Raw genomic sequence first — 23,037 nt, forward strand, 5'->3', positions numbered from 1 at the left:
CTAGGTCATCACAGAGTACCAGGCTGGGCTCCCTGTGAGTCCTAGTGTTAAATATTAATATCATGCAAAAGGCAAGTAATTTTACATAACTTGCTACTAGAGGAAAGTAAATCTATCTAAAGGGGCATCAATCATTTTTCTTTTTAAATAAGAAAGCCATTTAGTAATAAAGTAAAAAGCTGAGTTAAAAGTATCCCTAACCCACTAAATGGGGATGCTCTGAAATTCAAAGAACAAACGTCAGGTCAGTTACAAATTAGCAAATAAGGGGATTCTGCAAAGCTGGACAATTAGACTGCTAAGAATACAACAAAATTAGCTTCCTTATCCATCTATCATTTACTCCTCCTATTTACCCACTCCTCACCAAAAACAAACCAAATCTACCCTAATAATAACTCATGAAATATCCACACCAACGGGAGACAGAAAAATACAAGGCATAGGTCCTATCCTCAAAGAATTTACAATCTTATTGAAAGCAATAAATGTATTACAAGACCAATATGGGCAGTACAAGATCAAATTATAGCTTATAAAAACAAAGAATAAGCATTACAGAGAAAGCAAGAGATTAGAATGCATCACAGAGCGTGAAGCTTGACTGAGTTAACTTGACAGTGATACAAAAAGACAGGAGGGTGTCTTCTAAGCCAAATCCCACAGAAAAATAACTGAGACAAGAAGTTTAAGAATAAAGCTCCTACCAGCGTTCATGAGGATGCCCATCTAATAACCCCTTAGGTTCTCAGTAGCTCACAGGAGCCAAAGGCAAAAGGAATACAGACTCTTCAGTCCAGATAGCCATCACAGGGAATTTCATCATTTAAACAAGACTATCCTACCACAATGGCCAACTTAAAACTAGCAGGCTTTTATGATTCTAATGAAAAAAAAAAATGAGCATGATTTCCTCAACCTATTTTTAAAATGTACTAAAATATAACAAAAATGTATAAACAAACATATGTTTTAAAAAACAGAGAGAAAAGATAAAGAATTAGGAGACCACTACCCCTGCCAGTACAGGAGATACAGGAGATGTGGGTTCAATCCCAAGGTTGGAAAGATGCCTAGGAGAAGGAAACAGCAACCCACTCCAGTACTCTTGCCATGAGAACCCCATGAACAGTATGAAACTGCAAAAAGATATGACACCAGAAGATGGGCCATCCAGCTTGGAAGGTGTCTAATATGCTACTGGAGAAGAGCAGAGAGCAATTACTAACAGCTCCACAAAGAATGAAGCATCTGGGTCAAAGCAGAAATGACACTCAGTTGTGGACATGTCTGGTGCTGAAAGTAAAGTCCAATGCTGTAAAGAGTAATACTGCACAGGAACCTTTAATGTTAGGTCCATGAATCAAGGAAAACTGGATATAGTCAAGCAGGAGATGGCAAGAGTGAACATCAACATCTTGGGAATCAGTGAACTAAGATGGACGGGAATGGGTGAATTTAATTCAGATGACCATTATACCTACTGCAGGTAAGAATTCCTTAGAAGAAATGGAGTAGGCCTCATAGCCCACAAAAAGTCTGAAATGCAGGAGCTGGCCTTGGAGGACAAAATGATGCAGGGCAAAGGCTAACAGTTTTGTCAAGAGAACACACTGGTCATAGCAAACAATCTTTTCCAACAGCACAAGAGACAACTCTACACATGGACGTCACAGATGGTCAGTATCCAAATCAGACTGATCGTATTCTTTGCAGCCGATAATGGAGAAGCTCTACAGAGTCAGCAAAAACAAGACCTGGAGCTGACTGTGGCTCAGATCATGAACTCCTTATTGCAAAATCCAGGCTTAAATTGAAGAAAGTAGGGAAAACCAATAAGCCATTCAGCTATGACCTGAATCAAATCCCCTATGATTATATAGTGGAGGTGATAAATAGATTCAAGGGATCAGATCTGTTAGACAAAGTGTCTGAAGAACTATGGACAGAGGTTCTAACACTATACAGGAGGCAGTAACCAAAACCATCTCAAAGAAAAACAAATTCAAGAATACAAAGTGGGTTGTCAGAGGAGACTTTGCAAACAGTTGAGGAAAGAAGAGAAGCAAAAAGCAAGGGACAAAGGGGAAGATACACAATTGAATGCAGAGTTCCAGAGAAGAGCAAGGAGAAATAAGAGGGACTTCTGAACAGTGTGAAGAAATAGAGGAAAACAATAGAATGGGAAAGCAAGAGATCTCTTCAAGAAAACTAGAGTTATCAAGGGAAGATTTCATGCAAGGATGGACATGATAAAGGACAGAAACGGTAAGGACCTAACAGAGGCAGAAGAGATTAAGAGGACGTGGCAAGAATACACAGAAGGTGTATATACAAAAAAGGTCTTAATAACTTGGATAACCACGATGATGTGGTCACTCACCTGGAGTCAGACATCCTGGAGTGTGAAGTCAAGTGGGCCTTAGGAAGCATTACTACAAACAAAGCTAGTGGAGGTGACAGAATTCCAGCTGAGCTATTTCAAATCTTATAAGATGATGCTGTTAAAGTGCTCCACTCAATATGTCAGCAAATTTGAAAAACAACAGTGGCCACAGGATGGGAAATGGTCAGTTTTCATTCCAACCCCAAAGAAAGGTAGTGGCAAAGAATGTTCAAATTACTGGATCACTGCACTCATTTCTCATGCTAGTAAAAGATTATGCTTAAAATTCTTCAAGTTAGGCTTCAAAAGTATGTGAACCGAGAACTTTCAGATGTACAAGCTGGGTTTAGAAAAGGCAGAAAAACCAGAGATCAAATTGCCAACGATCTCTGGATCATAGAGAAGGGAAGGGAATTCCAGAAAAACATCTACTTCATTGACTACTTAAAAGCCTTTTCCTGTGTGGATCACAACAAACTGTGGAAAATTCTTAAAAGGATGGGAATACCAGATCACCATACCTGTCTCCTGAGAAAGCTGTATGCAGATCAAGAAGCAACAGTTAGAACCGAACATGGAACAGACTGCTTCAAAACTGGAAAGGAGTGGGACAAAGCTGTATGTTGTCACCCTGCTTATTTAACTGATATGCAGAGCACATCATGCGAAATGCTGGGCTGAATGAAGCACAGCTGGATCCAAGACTGCTGGGAGAAATATCAACAACCTCAGTTATGCAGATGATATGCTAACCACAGAAAGTGAACAGGAATTAAAGAGCCTCTTGAGGGCGAAAGAGAACAGTGAAAAAGCTGGCTTAATACTCAACATTCAAAAAACTAAGATCATGGCATCCAGTCCCATCACTTAATGGCAAATAGATGGGGGAAAAGTGGAAGCAGAGACAGATTTCATTTTCTTGGGCTCCAAAATCCCTGCAGACAGTGACTGCAGCCAGGAAATTAAAAGACGCTTGCTCCTTAGAAGGAAAGTGTGAAAGTGAAAATCGCTCAGTTGTGTCTAACTGTTTGCCATCCCATGGAGTGGTCCACGGAATTCTCTAGGCCGGAATACTAGAGTGGGTAGCCTTTCCCTTCTCCAGGGGATCTTCCCAACCCAGGGATTGAACCCAGGTCTCCTGCATTGCGGGTGGATTCTTTACCAGTTGAGCTACAGGGAAGCCCAAGAATACTGGAGTGGGTAGCTTATTACTTCTTCAGTGGATATTCCTGACCCAGGAACTGAACCAGTGTCTCCTGCATTGCAGGCGGATTCTTTACCAACTGAGCTATCAGCAAAAGACGCTTGCTCCTTGGAAGGAAAGCTATGACAAACCTTGACAACATATTAAAAAGCAGAGACATCACTTTGCCAACTAAGGTCTACGTAGTCAAAGCTATGGTTTTTCCAGTAGTCATGTATGGATGTGAGAGTTGGACCATAAAGAAGCCTGAGCATCGAAGACTTCATGCTTTTGAACTGTGGTCCTGGAGAAGATCTTAAGAGTTCCTTAGATAGCAAGGAGATCAAACCAGTTAATCTCAAAGGAAATCAACTCTGAACATTCATTCGAAGGACTGATGCTGAAGCTCCAATACTTTGGTCACCTCATGAGAAGGGCCCACTCATTGGAAAAGATCCTGATGCTGGGAAAGTCTGAAGGCAAAAAGAGAAAAGGACAGCAGAGGATGAGATGTTTAGATAGCATAACCAACTCAATGGACATGAGTTTGAGCAAACTCAGGGAGATAGTGAAGGACAGGGAAGCCTGGCATGCTGCAGTCCATGGGGTCGCAAAGAGTCAGACATGACTTTGCAACTGAAGAACAACATAATGGCTAATGATTCTAAGCATCTTTTGCTGAGCTGATTTTCCACTCTATATCCTCTCCTAAAGATTTTTAATTGGATTATTTTCTTATTGTTGAGTTTTTGGAGTTTAAATATTCTGATTTTAAGTCCTTTGCAGATATGTGATTTACAAGTATTTTCTCCTGGTCTATAACCTGTCTTTTCATTCTGTTAATAGTGTCTTCACAAGCAAAATACTTTAATTTGATTCAGTCCAATTCATCAGCTTCTTCTTTTCAATCATGATTTTGGTGTCATGTGAAAGAACTTCTTGCTTATAGCCAGTTCACAAAGATTTTCTGTGTTTGCTTCTAAAAATTGTATAGGTTTATATTTCACACTTGGATGTGTGGTACTTTTCAAGTTCATTTGTGTGTAGTTTAGGTCAAGGTTCACTATTTTGGTATTTGGATGTCCCACTGTTACAACACCATTTATCAAAAGTGCTACTCTTTTTCCACTTTGCAACTTTGTTAAACATTATTGGCCATATTTCTATGAGTCTACTCCTGAAGTCTATTCTAGTTCGGTGATCTATATACCTACTCCTTCACCACAGTCTTGACTGTGGTACCTTTGTATTAAGTGTTAAAATCATGTAGCTTGATTTTTCCAACATTTTTCTTTTTAAAAATTGTTTTAGAAATTCTAGGTCCTTTGCCTTTCTATAAAAATTCTAAAATTGGTTTCTCTATCACTACAACCAGTGCTGCTAGGATTTGTTGCTGTTGTTATTGCTTCAAATCTATAAAGCAACTTGAGGAAAACCGATGTCTTATGTATAGTGAATTTTCCAATTCATGAATACAACATGTCTTTATTTAGGAAATTTAAATTTTCCTTTTAAAAAATAAATTAGGAGGGGACATATGTATACTTATAGCTGATTCATGTTTATGTTTGGCAGAGACCAACACAATACTATAAGGCAATTATCCTCAATTAAAAATAAATAAATTTTAAAAATAAAAATTAAAGAAGTTTTAAAAATAAGGATTTTACATTTTCATCATAAAGCTCTCATACATATTTGCAACATTGATACCTAAGTATTTCATTTTGGGAGAGCTACTATAAATGGATTTTTTAATATTCCATTTTCAATTATGTGTTGCTAGTACACAGAAATATGGTTTTTTTTTTTTGTGGGCTGACCTTGAACCACTTACTAAACTCTTGTATTCCAGTTATTTTTTTCTGGATTCCTTGGGATTTTATAAATATATAGTCATGCTATCTGCATAAATAGAGACAGTTTTATTTCTTCCTTTCTAATCAGTATGCCATTATTTCTTAAAATATTTTTGCCACACCAGAATCATTATCTTCACATTCTGGGTCTCTGACGACACAAATGTTAGACTTTATGAGAGTTTCAAGATTTCTGAGGCACTTATTTATATTTTTCTCTGTTCTTCAAATTGGATCATTTCTATTTATTTAACTTCACTGACTTACTCTGTCATGTCCTCTCTGCTATCAAGCCCGTTCAGTGAGCTTTTCATTTCCATTATTGTATTTCTCAGTTCTAAAATTTCCATTTAGTTCTTCTTTACATCTTCTATTTCTTTGCTGAGACTTTCTATCTTCCCACTCATTCCTGGAATATGGTCATAATATCAGATTTTAAAAGTCTTTTTGAGATAATTTTAACATCTGTGATCCTGGCACTGGTATCTCTTTTCTGCCTTTTCCCAAGTGAGTGCAGATTTCACAGGTTCTTTTTAAGCTGAGTAATCCAAGATTGTATTCTGGACATTTTGAATATTATCTATGAGAATCTGGCTCCTATTTAAGTCCCACCAAGAGTGCTGCTGTTTTTATTTTAGCCAGTAATTGACCCAGTCGGGTTCACACTTCAAGTTCTGACCATCCTTCTGTAGCCTGCATTTCCAATTTCAGTTTAGTGTGCAAAGCCTTTGAAGTCATACTGAATGTGCTCCATAACTGTCCCACGCAGTGTCCAGTTTGGGTCTTAGGGGTGGTCTATCCCATAATTTGGTTCTCAATGTGCCGTTCAGGATCATACACAGGCACGCACAGCTTGGATGTCAGCTCAGGAGTCTGTGAGCAATTTTAAGTGGTCACTTTCCCAAGCTTCTCATTCACCTGCAATCCTCTGGATTCCTGGGGCTTCCCTTTTTCAGCCTTCCTGCAGAAAGCTGGGGCTTCATTAGCCCCATTCTTCCATATACTTCCCATAACCATGCCCACATCAGGGCCAAGCAACAGAAGAGCAGAGGGAAATGAAAAGCAATGGGACGTGCCCCACTCTCTTGAGACAACAGCTCCTCCAATCTGAGAGGAAGGTTCCTATCTTTTTGAGATTCAAGCTCCTGCCTGCCCCACTGATGCCACTGCCCAGGATTGCTTGAGGCCTGGGGTGCAAGAGAATGAAGAAAGAGGGGGGAAAAAAGAAAAAAGAGAAGGATGTGGGATTGCCACATTCTGAGTATTAGAAGACCTCTTTCCTCTTCCTTGGGTCAGAACTAATGGGATTCTCCTGGTGCTCTTTCTGTCCATGTTAATAATGCTCACGTCCAAGTTTCAGGATACATTAAGTTCAGTCTGGGGCATACTGGAAGAAAAAAAATGGTAAACTCACCGACGGTTCAGTAGTACTTTGAATTCTGGTCTTCTTCCCCAATCTGCCTCCTACTATTTATTTTTCAGAGTCCTCAAATAGCCACTCCAAGCATTCTGTCCAGGTCTTACAGCTGCATTCAGTGGGAAAGACAGGGTGAAGTGTGCTTACTCCATCTTATCTGGAACCAGAACCTGGACTACTGCTTCTCATAACAAACTTTGTAGAACTGATTGACTCAACTACTTGTTAAATTTGATAAAATTTTAAAATAAATAAATCCTGTAATAATCTTTCCCTGAGGAAAAGGGAACAAGCAACTTAACAGGATCACATTATTTTAAGCATATATACTTTTGGTTATTCAATTATTAGGAAAAAAGTGAAGTTCTTAATTATACTTTGCTTTACTTCTCTAAATCTTATTTTACCTGTGGATTTTTGTGAATACTAGGACTGTTATAAAATTTTTAAAAGAAGGAAAAAAAAGAGATTTATTGAAAGTATGACTCAGAGGAAGCTATAAAGTGTTAAAGAAATTGAAAAATAGTTCAGGATGACCAACACTAAGTGTAAGCCCAACAGTTTCAAGAAAACAGTACTTGAACAGTACTGTTCAAGAAAACAGTACAGAAAAGCAGGCAGATATCAATTCAAGGTGTGCATGCCATGTTAATTTAAAGTGGGTATAAAGAAAGTAAAGGAAGGCCCTGAAGTGTTTTAGCAATGGCCAGGAAGTGACATGATTTTCTTGAAGGATTACTCCTCTGCAGAACATAAAAGTGCACAGAAAATGAATCTTATTGTCTGACTCTAAGGGGGTCTCATCAAGTTGAACAGTATATACAGTATGATTCCACATGTGGTTGGGGGTTATGGGTAGGGAGGGAGATTTTATAGACACACATATGCACACACACATACAATGTTATGATACACATCATATATGATCAAATGATTATAAATCATATATATCCATAAATCATATAATTTATATCTTATTATGATTCTATATAATATATATGTATATATTCATGTATGTAAACAAATGGATAGATTAAATATATGCATTGAATGTTTCTAGAAAAAACACAAGACACCTGTAACAGTGGTTACAGGGAAGAATGAAAGGGCTAAAGGAAAAAAACTTTTACTTTTTACAGTATTCTTCTGTTTGATTTTAAATTCTTTTGCCATGAACACTTACATGCTTAAAAAGGGTTGTAAAAAAAAATGGAAGGAGAACATATGCAAAAATTTAATATGATATAGATATAAGACATTAAAATAAGATATGTATGATCCTAGCATTCAGTAGCACTGTTCCTAGCATACAGTAAGCACTCAAACACAGTTACAGATCTTCCTACAAATAAGATGTTACTAATCATTTATAAAGAAGGGTCACAACACAAAACAGCTGATTTTAATTACACTACACTATACTGCACAAATTAACCAGGTATTTTCAAGCATTCAGAAATTTGAGAAAAGATAAAGAGTAAGAATGGATTTTAAAGATACTTATTATTATCATTTAATTATACTTTTGCTACAAAATAAATGTTTGCTTATTTTTCTCAATTTCTTAAGCACTGAAGGGTATAAAGGGAAAAGAGTCTCTCCTTTCCTGGTCCCTCTAATTTCAATACACAAACATAGCCATTCCCAATGGCTAGTGGCTTCTTGAGTTCTATACAACTGCAGACTTTCTTTGTGCATATAAAGCACATATAAATATGTATGTCTCTATATATGATATTCTCTTTCAAGGAGATTAATCTCTGCTCCTTTAAATAATCTAGACCTACTCTATTTCTTAAATGTCATTTTTCTAAACCCAAATAGAGTAATGAATAAACAAATCTTTAAACTGCCAGATGATGCCAAGTCTTCCAATATACTTAAATTGGGATATACTTAAATGGACAGGTTGAACAGTTGAAGTTCTCAATGATCTCCTATCATCCCTTGATAGAAAAGATAAACCTTAACTAGGGCAAACAAAAGTTACTTTAAGGGGAAAAAATGCACTAGGTAAAATGAACAAAATGGCAGATGATAGATTTTTAAAAGATTAAAAGATGTAATGAGGTGTAAGGTGTTATCCCTAATCTTTAGGTCCCAAAGTCTGGCTAATATGCTCTCTCAAAAAATAAGTTATTTGAGATCTTCTAACATACCCATATCTGATGGAACAAAAACTCAGTGAGGGCAAGCAAATTTGAAATAACTTTCACAGACATTCTATACTGAACAGACCAGGGGGTCTAATCCAGAAATCACATATTTCTTATATTCTTATGACTGGGGGAACAAAGGAGTCACATTTTACAGCAGCAGCTAGAGACTTCAAGCAGGGAAGGCAGAAGAGGTAGAACTGATCTTCTGTAGTAGTAACATTTCATCTGAACTTTCAGCTTGTGCTCTGCAGTCTCCAAAGCAAAAATAAAACCCAGGACCAATATTCCATGGTTTCAAAAAAAGTTCCCATAATATTCAAAACAAAACCCACATCTCTTTATGGGCTATAAGGAAAAACAATTTTTCCCTGCATTTATATGAGGCAAGAAAAATTCCTAATTCAACTAAGAATAAAAAAATTACTCGGTTATAACAGTGGTATTTACTCTATTTGATATCAATAGGATCTTCACTTGCTTTTAGAGGATCTAGAGAAGAAAAATATTTAAAGAAGCTTTAAAATTAATTACTTTCTCATCCAAGGTAATATGTAAAGAGAAAAACCTCAGTTTTACTTAATTTAATGCTTTGAAAAGGCACAAGAGATAAGATGATATTGATCATTTACAGCATGAAGAGCTAAAACAGGATAGAAAGGCTGGGCAATTTTCTAGTTTTAAGTTCAACAAACCTCATTAGATTGAACACATCATGGAGGTAAGATACATAAGGATTAGTGGTGTGTGTGTGCATGTGTGTATGTGTGTACAGAAGGAGATGGAAGTACAACAAACTTCATTAGATTGAACACATCATGGAGGGAAGACACAAGGATTAGTGGGGTGTGTGTGTGTGTACAGAAGGAAATGGCAACCCACTCTAATATTCTTTCCTGGGAAATCCCATGGACAAAGAAGCCTGGCAGGCTATAGTCCATGGGGTCACAAGAGTCAGAGACGAGTTAGAACTAAACCACCACTTGTTTCAACAGGAAGCAAGTAAACAAAATATAAACTTCTCAAGATCCTAGGAAGACTTCCTTTGATGAAAAGATCTGAGGATAAATTTAAGTCATTTTATAATATTCTGAATTTCCATATCACACCACCTATATGAAAAGATTAAAAAAAAACCAAAACTTCAAAACCAAATACAAACCATTTTCTGGAAGATCCAAGTGACTATCTCCTGTAACAATGAAGAACTAAACATCTATATAACATGGTTTTGCGAACCTAAACCTTAGTCACCCAAAGATGACTTTACCAACTAGTATTTATAACACTCTTTAACAAATTATTCCAAAATCTTAATAATTCTTTTTCTTATCAAAAAAATAATTGATTAAAATGCTAACCAGAAATAGAAGAGTTAATGTTATCCTATTCTCCCACAACTCCATTTACAAATGTACAGTATCACAAAATACAAAGCCACTTTCTACTATCATTCTGCTATTAAGCATAGTATATCAAGTTTAAATGTACAAAATACATTTTGCCTAAAATAAATGATGTAAACAAATTGAAAAGTGCATATAATAATAAACTAGGTAATATCTAGTAATATTAAAACCTATTGAAAGAAGTGTGTCGGTCCAATAGCAATTGGTGTCTTACTCCCCACATCACGATCTCAGTTTCTCCCAATATAAAGGTTTATTGGAGAAAAAGAGGTCCTGATTCCAACTCTGGTGCAGGGAAAGAAAGTTCAGGGAAAGCCTGGAACATGTACTGTGCCAGTAAGCTAGTGATATAAAAGAACACTAAAGTTACATCAGGAGGACAAGCAGACAATTTAAAAGGGCTTCCACCAGCCAAAGAAGTGGAAATTTTAGCATAAAAAGAATACCTGCAATGGATTGAAAGAAAACATATAAAAATCCATGATCTCATAGTGATACTCAAAACAGGAAAACAGCTCATTATTCACATAAGGGCACAACTTGTTATTTTGAAAATTGGCAAATAAACAGGAAAAAAAAATCAGGTCTTTATCTGGCCCTTCTTGTAGTAACTATCATTTCAGGAGAAACAAATGGCTGATGAAATAAAATTCTACTCTGTAGAATAATTCCAATTCAGAAATTTGGAAGGAATAAAAGAATCAGAAATATTTTACAACCCCATGCAAACAGTGGATGAAGACAATGCACTCCATCAGCAACAATAGCGACACGGATCTCACTGAGCCCCTAGGTCTAACGACAAGTTCACAGGAAATGTGGAGGAGAGAGGAACATGCTAAACAACACTGCAAGGATGCACGCAGCCAAATCCAGATGTGGACTGCTCTAGCAAAGTAAGAACTTCACTTCTCAACAAATAAACAGCAACGCCAAAATTAAAAAAAAAAAAAGAGGCGGGGGAACACATGTATATTAAGAGATACTTAAGAGAGATGTCAACTAAATGCAAAGTGCTTACTGTGCACATGAATCTTTATTTTAAAAACTCAATGTGAAAAGAGTATTTTTAAGACAATAGAAGTTAAATACTGGCTGCTAGATTTTATATGGTATTGAGAAATAATTTTCTTAGGTGTTTAAGACTACAGTGTTTATGTCATTAATAAAGGAATTCCCTAGTGTAAATTATGGACTTTAGTTAACAATAATGTATCAATACTGTTTCACCAACTGTAACAAATATACTACACTAATGCAAGATGTTAATACAGAGGAAACTGTAGATGGGGCCTCTGCACTTCCTGCTCAGTTTTTCCTGTAAACCTGAACCAGTTCTAAAAAACTAAAGTCTACTAATTAAAAAAAAAAAGAAAAACTGGAACATGGGCTTCCTCTCCAATCCATTCTTAAAACTGGTCACCTGAAGAGTTTCCACAGTGTTATTATTTCACTTTTGCAATAATGTAGATTCTCCCAAATTTTCCTAATGTTTAACATAAACTACCTCTAATATATTCTCATATTCTTTTTTTTTTTTTTTGGTAGGGAATAAGTGACTAAGACTTTCTTTGTTCCAATAAATATAAATTAATACACTCACAAAACCATTAATCATCAACTAAGTTCTTACAAAGCAATGTCTGGCAAATTTTTATTATTTCCAGCAAAATGCTAAGGCCTTCATGCTTTAGGGCCAATGAGAAAGGAATATGCTAGTAACGAGAATTATGCATGAGCTGAGGAATTGTGATGTACAGGAAAAGACAGAGAAAAAGGAGAATGGAAGGAATTAAGGAAAAGAAATTATGAGAATTTTGAAAAGGGGGACTGATTTATCAAAAGGAACAAAACTTAGTGTTCAGGATAAATTCATCATAAAGTATCATTTAATGTTAAAAAAAAAACCCTATACAAGTTATCAAAAATTGAACAACAATTTTAAACCAACCAGCCCTATAAAGGGTTAACCTCTGGTTATATACCTTTTCCTTATACATATAGCCTTTTAATTGAGGTCACTGAGTAAGAAAATCATTATGACAACAGACTGGCAGGAACAAGAAGTTCAGCTCCATTAAAAGGTTCTCAAAGGGTCTAGATTCCAAAGCACCTACAACAAAAAGAATTTATGAGGCTTTTGCCATACACTGACATGAATCAGCTTAAGTATCCAGAAGGCATGGTTAGAAAGTCAAGAAAAGAAAGTCAAGGGCTGCCCATTGAAATACAGACCAAACGATAAAAAAAACTATTTATTTTGGAAAGTGAAAAGTTCTGAGAAACTAAAAGCAGATAAGAAAAACATTTTAGGTAGTAGTATGAAAGACGAAATAAAGAAGGAAAGGAGAGACTCAGCATCCAAGGATCTCCAATTCACCCATTAAAAGGTACTAAAACTGTTCTTTAAGCTTTATCACATAGAATCCTGAGTAAACCATGGCCAAAATAGGCAGGAGAACTTGCTGCAAGGGCTATAAAGCTGTATCCTGCCTCATCTGGAAACATTTCCTTAGGACCAAGTAGGAGAAAGACAGGTGAAGCAGCACTGTCCAAGCCAAGCTGATATTAACATATCCTTTATGGACTTGGCTGAGAGTAAAACAGACCACTTGGGATCTGTGCAAGACAGGAAGAGAGAGTTCTAGCTGCACCTGTTTGTTCATATCACTGAGATGCAAACAGCTCAAAATAAACATGGAAGAACAGAAAAAGTGACGGAAAGAGAGCACCATCCTTTTCTCTATTCTTCCTTCTCTAATCATCTATTTTTTCAACTAGTTACAATGGGTGCTGATCTATCCACTGTCTTCCTGATTTCCCATGTTTTGGGAAAGCTAAGTTTGGCCTAAAAACAACTATTAAACAGATCTATAACTGTATTAGCATCATACTCTTAAAAAATGAGTCAATTAGTAGAGAAACTTGGGACAATGAGAAAGCTTAAGGCAAAGGGCAGTGATTAAAACAATAGATGCTACCAGAATACATAATACACATTTCATTAACTTAACAGAAACTAATTTACGAAAATTCTAAACATCAGTGATTCACAAAGATAGCACATTCACCCTAGAGAATATACAGCTGTGAATCTGAGGGTCCTAAGCTACATAGCATTTTGTCTTTGCTATTTCTACCAACTAGTTATCTCTACCAATTATAGCAACTTCCTTTGCTCTGTATGTTAATACTAAATTCCTTTAGACACTAATGAATGTCCCATAGCAATATCAACCCTCTAGAGTTTAATAAGATCATTCAGTGTGCTAATCACACCTCTATTTAATTTTGATCCAGAAAAAATATTTAAATATCAGTAATATCAGATTATGTCATTAACTGAAAATACAAAGATGCATCAAACTGGCCATATATTAAGGGTTTTACATCCCTAGAATGAAGTCAGAAAAAAAGTTACTTATCCTTGTAGTAAAATAATAGGGACTCAAGTAGTAACATGGACCTCAAAAATGATGGCTAGGGCCAGAAAGGAGTTATTTGATGAAATTGAAACTAATGAAATCAACATGTAACAAATATTATTATTGTTTATCCACCCTTCAGTGTGATTTGAAGGCAGCTTTCTTGATGTGATTAAAGCATGTTTAACATCCAAAAACACAAAAAGAAACAACTCAGAGGTGTTTATGTTTAGTTATTTTTTAAAAAGGTAAATTTTACCATAGCAGACATTATGTAAACACTTACTAATGCAGAATGTTTCAGGTAATTCACTCCCTCTTATCCTTACTCACCATGAAAAGAAATTCCCAAAGTCCAACTATTCTAAGCAATCAGTATTTCTACAATTACTAGCTAGCAATAAAATGTCCAAGAGAAAAATGTTCAGCATGATTACACTTAGTTGACACCAGAATATTCAACTGATAAAGAATGTAACTTGAGGTTCAAAGACAATAATAAATTGTTTGGTATATCATACAAAGCAGCTTACCTTGTAGTTTTTTCAATACAGCAACCTCCATTTTCAGAACTTGCTTTGGTTGTTGAGCTGATTCCACCTTCAGTGCAACATTTTCCCTGGTGAGCATGTCCAAGGCATCGTAAATTTCTCCAAAGCCCCCACCCCCAATCTTCCTCAACTGCATGGGAAACAAAATAACACATACACACACACACAATTAATAGAAGATTCTAATTAGAAGTTGATTCAGCTCTTATATTTACAAAATAACATATAATTGACTACCCCTATTTTATGCTAAAAGATCTCAATATTATTAACTGAGCTTATGCCAAGAAAGAATACTTAGAAATAATGTCAAAATTTTTCCCACAGATTTGTCCACAAGAAGTACTGAATTTATTTCAGCCACAAACAATTTTAAAATTAGGTGTACAGCCAGCATCAGAAACTCATAAAAGACACAGTATCTGAAGCTTCACTTCCCACATATAACTCTCAACCACCAGATCTGTTCTAATTCTAAGACAATCATTTGAAGACATTTTAAATCCCTAAAATCTTTTTTTACCAACTGAAATCTCCTCTGGAACTGAACTGAGATGTGTCTGTGGGGAGGCTGGAGGAGGGACAGGCCACCAGAGCCCAGTTCTCTCAGCAGCACTTACCCTCCTCTCAGAGGCACTGAATAGCTACACAGAACACAGCCCTGAAGGGAGGTCCTAGAAAATGGGCCAGCAGCTTGGGGTTAAGGGAATGAAGGACCCCAAGGCACCAAAGAAGTCATATGGAGGTGGCCCCTCCAAAGCTCAAGCCTGCTAGCTGCCACACAGCTAAGAAATAAAAACCATCTAGGCAGAACTTTTTAAATTCCTAATTCACAAGACTGTGATCAAAATAAATGATTGTTTTAAGCCTCTAAATTTTGATGTAGCTTGTCATTGGGTTGGTCAAAAACTTCATTTGGGTTCTTCCATAAGATGTAACAGAAAAATCCAAATGAAGCTTTTGGTCAACTCAATGAATAAGAGATAACCAAAACACCATCCTTAACAATGAGCCTGTAATTTTTTTTTTACTAAGAGGCCACTATGTCACTCAAATTTGGCAGACATGCTCCACATATATATTGGCTTTCATTATCAGGACAGAGCAACTATGCCAGGCATAGCTGGCATAGTTTTGTCACCTTTTGATATGTCTAATGGAGAACTCCCAACCTTTACCATAGCACTTAACACAAAGCTCTCACCAAAGCAACACACGTGCCTGACTTATGATGATGACAAGGTTCTTTCCTATGTTTACTCAAGTAAATTTTCAAAGTCTACTGCTTTGCCTAATAAGTAAAACACTGTACCATAAAAACAAAATTTTTATTTCTAAAAGAAGAATCTTTTTTTTGCAATCTGTTGACAGACTAAGGAAACAACTGAATAGCTTGGCTAAACTTGCCAGTGGAACAAAACCTTGGTTAACAAAAGACCAGGTAGCAATAAAACATATTTAAATATATCTACTGGAAGAAAGAGAGCAGATTCTGAGTCCAGGGCAAGGAAGCCATCAAAAGACTATAAGGATCCTGTTAAAAAGACTCAGGAGACAACATGAAGGAAATCCCTTTAGTCAAATGAGACAATTTGAACATCAATAGCAATGATAACTACAACAGATTGAAACACGTGAAATATGCTTAAATCCATGAATTCTTAATTATAATTTTAAAAATTTCACTGGTCACTTTCAGAAGATGCTCAGTTCAGTTCCGTTCAGTCACTCAGTTGTGTCCGACTCTTTGCGACCCCATGGACTACAACACACCAGGCCTCCTTATCCATCACCAACTCCTAGAGTTTACTCAAACTCATGTCCATTGAGCCGGTGATGCCATCCAGCCATCTTATCCTCTGTTGTCCCCTTCTTCTCCCGACCTCAATCCTTCCCAGCATCAGGGTCTTTTCCAATGAGTCAGTTCTTCACACCAGGTGGCCAAAGTATTGGAGTTTCAGCTTCAGTCCTCCCAATGAATATTCAGGACTGAGTTCCTTTAGGATGGACTGGTTGGACCTCCTTGCAGTCCAAGGGACTCTCAAGAGTCTTCTCCAACACCACAATTCAAAAGCATCAATTCTTCGGTGCTCAGCTTTCTTTATAGTCCAACTCTCACATCCATATGTGACTACTGGAAAAACCGTACCTTTGACTAGATGGACCTTTGTCAGCAAAGTCATGACTCTGCTTCTTAATACATTATCTAGGTTTGCAATAGCTTTTCTTCCAAGGAGCAAGCGTCTTTTAATTTCATGGCAGCAGTCACCATCTGCAGTGATTTTGGAGCCCACGAAAATAAAGTCTTTCACTTTTTCCATTGTTTCCCCATCTATTTGCCATGAAGTGATGGGACCAGATGCCATGATCTTAGTTTTCTGAATGCTGAGTTATAAGTCAACTCTCCTCTTTCACTTGCATCAAGAGGCTCTTTAGTTCTTCTTCGCTATCTGCCCTAAGGGTAGTGTCATCTGCGTATCAGAGGTTATTGATATTTCTCCCAGCAATCATAATTCCAGCTTGTGTTTCATCCAGTCCAGCGTTTCTCATGATGTACTCTGCATATAAGCTAAATAAGCAGGGTGACAATATACAGCCTTGATGTACCCCTTTCCCAATTTGGAACCAGTCTGTTGTTCCATGTCCAGTTCTAATTGTTGCTTCTTGACCTGCATACAGATTTCTCAGGAGGCAGGTCAGGTGGTCTGGTATTTCCATCTCTTTCAGAATTTTCCACAGTTTGTTGTGATCCAGAGAGTCAAAGGCTTTGGCACAGTCAATAAAGCAGAAGTAGATTTTCTTCTGAAACTCTCTTTGTTTTTTTGATGATCTGATGGATGTTGGCAATTGATCTCTGGCGCCTCTGCCTTTTCTAAATCCAGCTTGAACATATGGAAGTTCACAGTTCACGTATTGCTGACGCCTGGCTTGGAGAATTTTGAGCATTACTTTGCTAGCCTGTGAGATGAGTGCAATTGTGCAGTAGTTTGAGCATTCTTTGGCACTGCCTTTATTTAGGACTGGAATGAAAACTGACCTTTTCCAGTCCTGTGGCCACTGCTGAGTTTTCCAAATTTGCTTACATATTGAGTGCAGCACTTCAGCAGCATCATATTTTAGGATTTGAAATAGCTCAACTGGAATTCCATCACCTCCACTAGCTTTGTTTGTAGTGATGCTTCCTAAGGCCCACTTGACTTCACATTCCAGGATGTCTGGTTCTAGGTTGGTGATCACACCATCGTGATTATCTGGGCCATGAAGATCTTTTTTGTAGAGTTCTTCTGTGTATTCTTGCCACCTCTTCTTAATATCTTCTGCTTCTGTTAGGTCCATACGATTTTTGTCCTTTATTGTACCCATCTTTGCACCAAGTATTCCCTTGGTATCTCTGATTTTCTTGAAGAGATCTGTAGTTTTTCCCATTCTATTGTTTCCCTCTATTTCTTTGCATTGATCACTGAGGAAGGCTTTCTTATCTCTCCTTGCTATTCTTTGGAACTCTGGATTCAAATGGGTGTATCTTTTCTTTTCTCCCATGCCTTTTGCTTCTCTTCTTTTCATAGCTGTTTGCAAGGCCTCCTCAGACAACCATTTTGCCTTTTTGCATTTCTTTTCCTTGGGGATGGTCTTGATCAGTGCCTCCTATACAGTGTCACCAACCTCCATCCATAGTTCTTCAGGCATTCTATCTATCAGATCTAATCCCTTGAATCTACTTGTCCCTTCAAATGTAAGGGATTTGATGTAGGTCATACCTGAATGGTTTAGCGGTTTTCCTTATTTTCTTCAATTTAAGTCTGAATTTGGCAATAAGGAGTTCATGATCTGAGCCACAGTTAGCTACCGGTCTTGATTTTGCTGACTGTATAGAGAGAGCTTCTCCATCTTTGGCTGAAAAGAATATAATCAATCTGATTTTGGTGTTGATCATCTCGTGATGTCCATGTGTAGAGTCTTCTCTTGTGTTGTTGGAAGAGGGTGATTGCTATGACCAGCATGTTCTCTTGGCAAAACTCTATTAGCCTTTGCCCTGCTTCATTCTGTACTCCAAGGTCAAACTTGCCCGTTACTTCAGGTATTTCTCGACTTTCTACTTTTGCATCACAGTCCCCTATAATGAAAAGGACATCTTTTTGGGGTGTTAGTTCTAGAAGGTCTTGTAGGTCTTCATAGAACTGTTTTCAACTTCAGCTTCTTCAGCATTATTGGTCGGGGCATAGACTTGGATTACTGTGATACTGAATGGTTATCCTTGGAAATGAACAGTGATCATTCGGTCGTTTTTGAGATTGCATCCAAAAGATTGGACTCTTTTGCTAACTATGATGGCTACTCCATTTCTTCTAAGGGATTCTTGCCAACGGTAGTAGATATAATGGTCAGCTGAGTTAAATTCACCCATTCCAGTCCATTTTAGTTCACTGATTCCTAAAATGTCAATGTTCACTCTTGCCATCTCCTGTTTGATCACTTCCAATTTGCCTTGATTCATGGACCTAACTAACATTCCAGGTTTCTAGGCGATATTGCTCTTTACAGCATCGAACTTTACTTCCATCACCAGTCACAACCACAACTGAGTGTTGTTTTTGCTTTGGTTCCGTCTCTTCATTCTTTCTGGAGTTATTTCTCCACTGATCTCCAGTAGCATATTGGGCACTTACTGATCTGGGAAGTTCATCTTTCAGTGTCTTATCTTTTTGCCTTTTCATACTGTTTTTGGGGTTCTCAAGGCAAGAATACTGAAGTGGTTTGCCATTCCCTTCTCCAGTGGACCATGTTTTGTCAGAACTCTCCACCATGACCCGTCCATCTTGGGTGGCCCTACATGGCATGGCTCATAGTTTCATTGAGTTAGACAAGGCTGTGGTCCATGTGATCAGATTGGTTAGTTTTCTGTGATTGTGGTTATCAGTCTGTCTGCCCTCTGATGGAGAAGGATAAGAGGCTTATGGAAGCTTCCTGATGGGAGAAACTGACTGAGGGGGAAACTGGGTCTCGTTCTGATGGGCCATGCTCAGTGAATCTTTAAGCCAATTTTCTGTTGAAGGGTGGGGCTGTGTTCCCTCCCTGTTATTTGACCTGAGGCCAAACTATGGTGGAGGTAATGAAGATAACCTGACCTCCTTCAAAAGGTCCCATGCATGCACTGCTACACTCAGTGCCCCCAACCCTGCAGCAGGCCACCGCCAACCCACACCTCCGCCAGAGACTCCTGGACACTAACGGGCAAGTCTGGGTCAGCCTCCTGTGGGGTCACTGCTCCTTTCTCCTGGGTCCTGGTGCATACAGGTTTTGTTTGTGCCCTCCAAGAGTCTGTTTCCCCAGTCCTGTGTAAGTTCTGGTGGCTCTATGGTGGGGTTAATGGTGACCTCCTCCAAGAGGGCTTATGGCATACCCAGGTCTACTGCACCCAGAGCCTCTGCCCCCGCAGCATCCACTGCTGACCTGCACCTCCTCAGGAGACACCCAAACACGGTTCTGCCTCAGTCTCTGCAGGGTCTCTGGGTCCTGGTGTGCACAAGATATGTTTGAGCCCTCCAAGCATCTCTGGAGGGTATGGGGTTTGATTCTGATTAGCATCAGAAGATGCTAGGGAACCAATTTATTATTTTGAAAGTCGGTAAATTAAAAAAAGAATCAAGCATTTATCCCGTATTCCTAGTCAAACTGTATCACAGGGTAACCAAATAGTTAACAATGCAAAATTTCTCTTCATAGATGTACTTCAACTAATAAATGAAGGAATGATAGAAGATCACCAATCTGCCATCCCTTTGAATTAACAGACCTAGACAATGATGATCAATAGTGCTAACAAAATGATGGGCAATAAGACATTATGTGCCTCCCATCCGAAGTTAATAGTATGCTTTATGGGTAAAAAAAAAAAGCCCCTACCTCAATAAACAAACCTGAAGTCAGATCTAATCATGCCTCTCTACATAACCAACAGTTTACATAAAATACACCAGACAGAGAATCATGTTAACACCATGCAGAAACAATAGAAAAACTATGTTTCAAACTATGGAAAATTCTACAAATAACCTAGCTTCTTCAAAAAATAAACTGCAAGAAAAAAAGAAAGATGAAAAGGAACTTAGAAATTAAAGGAAACTTAAGTGATGTCAACCAACTGAAACATCCAGACTTCACTTGGATTTGATTCAACTGTTAAAAAAACTTTACAAAACAATTAGGAAAATGTGAAAGTTGGAAGGATATCTAATGATATTAATGACATTGCTTTACTGAATGTGATATTATGATTAAATTTTAAAAAGAAGTCTATCTTCTAGAGATTATATACTGATGTGCATAGAGAAAAGTAGGTAAAAGATGTGCTTCAAAATATTTGGGGAGAGATTTGTTTTTAAAGTTTAAAAACAACTGGGAAGTGAGATCACGATTCCCGGGGTGAAAGGTTAACAGAACTGCCCTTTCTTGCTTTCTGCTGTAGTCCCGAGTGGTAGCTGCCTAAATGTGCAAGTTCATGAAACCTGGGAAGGTGGTGCTGGTCCTGGCCTGTCGCTACTCTGGACGCAAAGCGGTCGTCGTGATGAATATTGATGATGGCACCTCAGACTGACCCTACAGCCATGCTCTGGTGGCTGGAATTGATCGCTATCCCTGCAAAGTGACAGTTTCCACGGGCAAGAAGAAAATCACCAGGAGGTCAAAGATCAAGTCTTTTGTGAAAGTTTATAATTATAATCACCTCATGCCCACAAAGTACTCTGCGAATATACCCTTGGACAAAACTGTTGTCAACAAGGATGTCTTCAGAGATCCGCTCTCAAACACAGGGCCCCATGAGAGGCAAAGGTCAAGTCTGAGGAGAGATACAACATTGGCAAGAACAAAGGGTTCTTCCAGAAGCTGCGGTTTTAGGTCTGTCCCAGTCATTAAAAATATTGGAAAAAAAACAAACAAAACTGGACTCTATGATGATCTTTTACTTTTATCTAGTTTGTTTCACTTTTTCTATTTCATATTCAGTGCTCCCATTTCATTTGGTATATTTTCCCATTTCCCCATCTCTGTTTTTTTTTACGTTCTTTCTCAAGCAAAGTATAGTAGAAAAGCTTTTGTATACACATATATATCTATATAGAGTATGTATAATACATATATTTTAGAAGACTTATGAATTTTTGCCTAGCTAAAAAATTCATGATATTTTTATTCCACTTGTCTGACTCAGTATGATAGAATGCTAGATTTCTAATTTATATTCACTCAAAATTTTGATATAGTTCCATATATTTTGGCATCTAGTATTACTGCTAGACCCAGGTTCGATCCCTGTGTCAGGAAGATCCCCTGGAGAAGGAACTGGCAACCCACTCCAGTACTCTTGCCTGGAAAATCCCAAGTACAGAGGAGTGTGGTAGGCTACAGTCCATGGGGTCGCAAAGAGTCGGACATGACTGAGCGACTTCACTTTCACTTTTCTATTACTGCTATAAGTATAGAAAGTTTATTATCTTAGTGATTTAAAAAAAATGTGAATGAGGCTTGAAACTTCTAATCTAATTCTGAGAATATTAAGAAATATTATACTGTCAAGAAAAAAAACCCAGAAGTTAACAAGTGATACAGTATTATTAACTAAAGTACAGATTTTGTTCAAATCTTCACAAAATTTTATGCTAGTGTCCATTATTTGTTTTCATACCTTATTTAAGACTCCACATTATATTTAAATGCAATTAGCAGCTTCAGTTGCATGCAACAGATTCTGGTAAATTGTTTTTTCATTTTTATTCTATTACAAATATTCTCTAATTTTCCACTGAAACCTGGGAAGGTGGTGCTGATCCTGGCTTTTTAAATTTTCCCTCATTTAAAAGTGGATATTTAATTTCCAAATACATGGGATTTTTAAAAGTATCTTTGATATTAATTTCTCATTTAAATGCTTTCTTCTCTGCAATCACCTTCTATGTTTTTCAGTCTTCTAACTTTATTTTCAAATATCTTTTGATAGTTATCGCTAACCTAAGTCCACAGAAATAAGAGAACAGATTCTGTATGATTTCTATACCTTTAAGACCATGAAATTTCTGCACCTGATCTTAAGTCTCTAGCTATGTTCCAGTGTCTCCTAGTTTATAGTCAATGGGAACTTCAACAGAATTTGTATCCTACTGTTGTGTGAAAACTGTATAAATATTAATTTCGTCAAACTGGTTTATAGTGCTTTTAAGGTATACTATATTCTACTTCTCTGTACACTCATCCTATTAATTTCTGAGAGTTTCATATTAAAACTCCAACTAAAAATCTTAATTTATCTACTTAAAACAAATGACTGTAATATATACTGGAACTATATGTAACTTTGTCCTGTATTTTCCAGGTCTCCTATAAATGTGTTATCATATTTTCATAATTTTAAAAATATGAAAGAATAATTTTAAAATATTTTAGGAGAGAGGTTAAAGAGATGAAACAAGACTGACTATCAATCTATAACTGTTTAAGCTGGGCATGGGTACCTGGAAGTTCTTTGTAACAGTCATGTTATTTTAACATATACTTACAATTTTCCTTAATAAAATGTCAAAAAATAAAAAAGGCAGTTCATTACATTGTATTTTTTTCAATTGTTCTTCCCCTAAGTATACTTTTATTTACCTTAC

General features: G+C 37.2%; 1 protein-coding gene and 1 pseudogene across 4 annotated transcripts in view; one reads left to right on the forward strand and one right to left on the reverse strand.

Moving 5' to 3' along the window:
- Positions 1–23,037, reverse strand: part of TTBK2 (tau tubulin kinase 2) — a 124,606-nt gene that overhangs the window by 63,870 nt on the left and 37,699 nt on the right. For 2 of the 4 annotated variants that reach the window (XM_065940186.1, XM_065940187.1), the window contains exon 3: positions 14,369–14,516. In XM_065940186.1, coding sequence (XP_065796258.1) covers positions 14,369–14,516 — 148 coding nt within the window. Of the gene's footprint in view, positions 1–6,842; positions 6,955–14,368; positions 14,517–23,037 lie in introns of those variants that run through there. The other 2 variants (XM_065940188.1, XM_065940189.1) reach the window with 2 other exon arrangements.
- Positions 20,856–21,283, forward strand: LOC136172132 (large ribosomal subunit protein eL27-like; annotated as a pseudogene).

The sequence above is a fragment of the Muntiacus reevesi genome, chromosome 7, assembly GCF_963930625.1.
Source record: "Muntiacus reevesi chromosome 7, mMunRee1.1, whole genome shotgun sequence".
In the NCBI taxonomy this organism is placed as follows: Eukaryota; Metazoa; Chordata; class Mammalia; order Artiodactyla; family Cervidae; genus Muntiacus; species Muntiacus reevesi.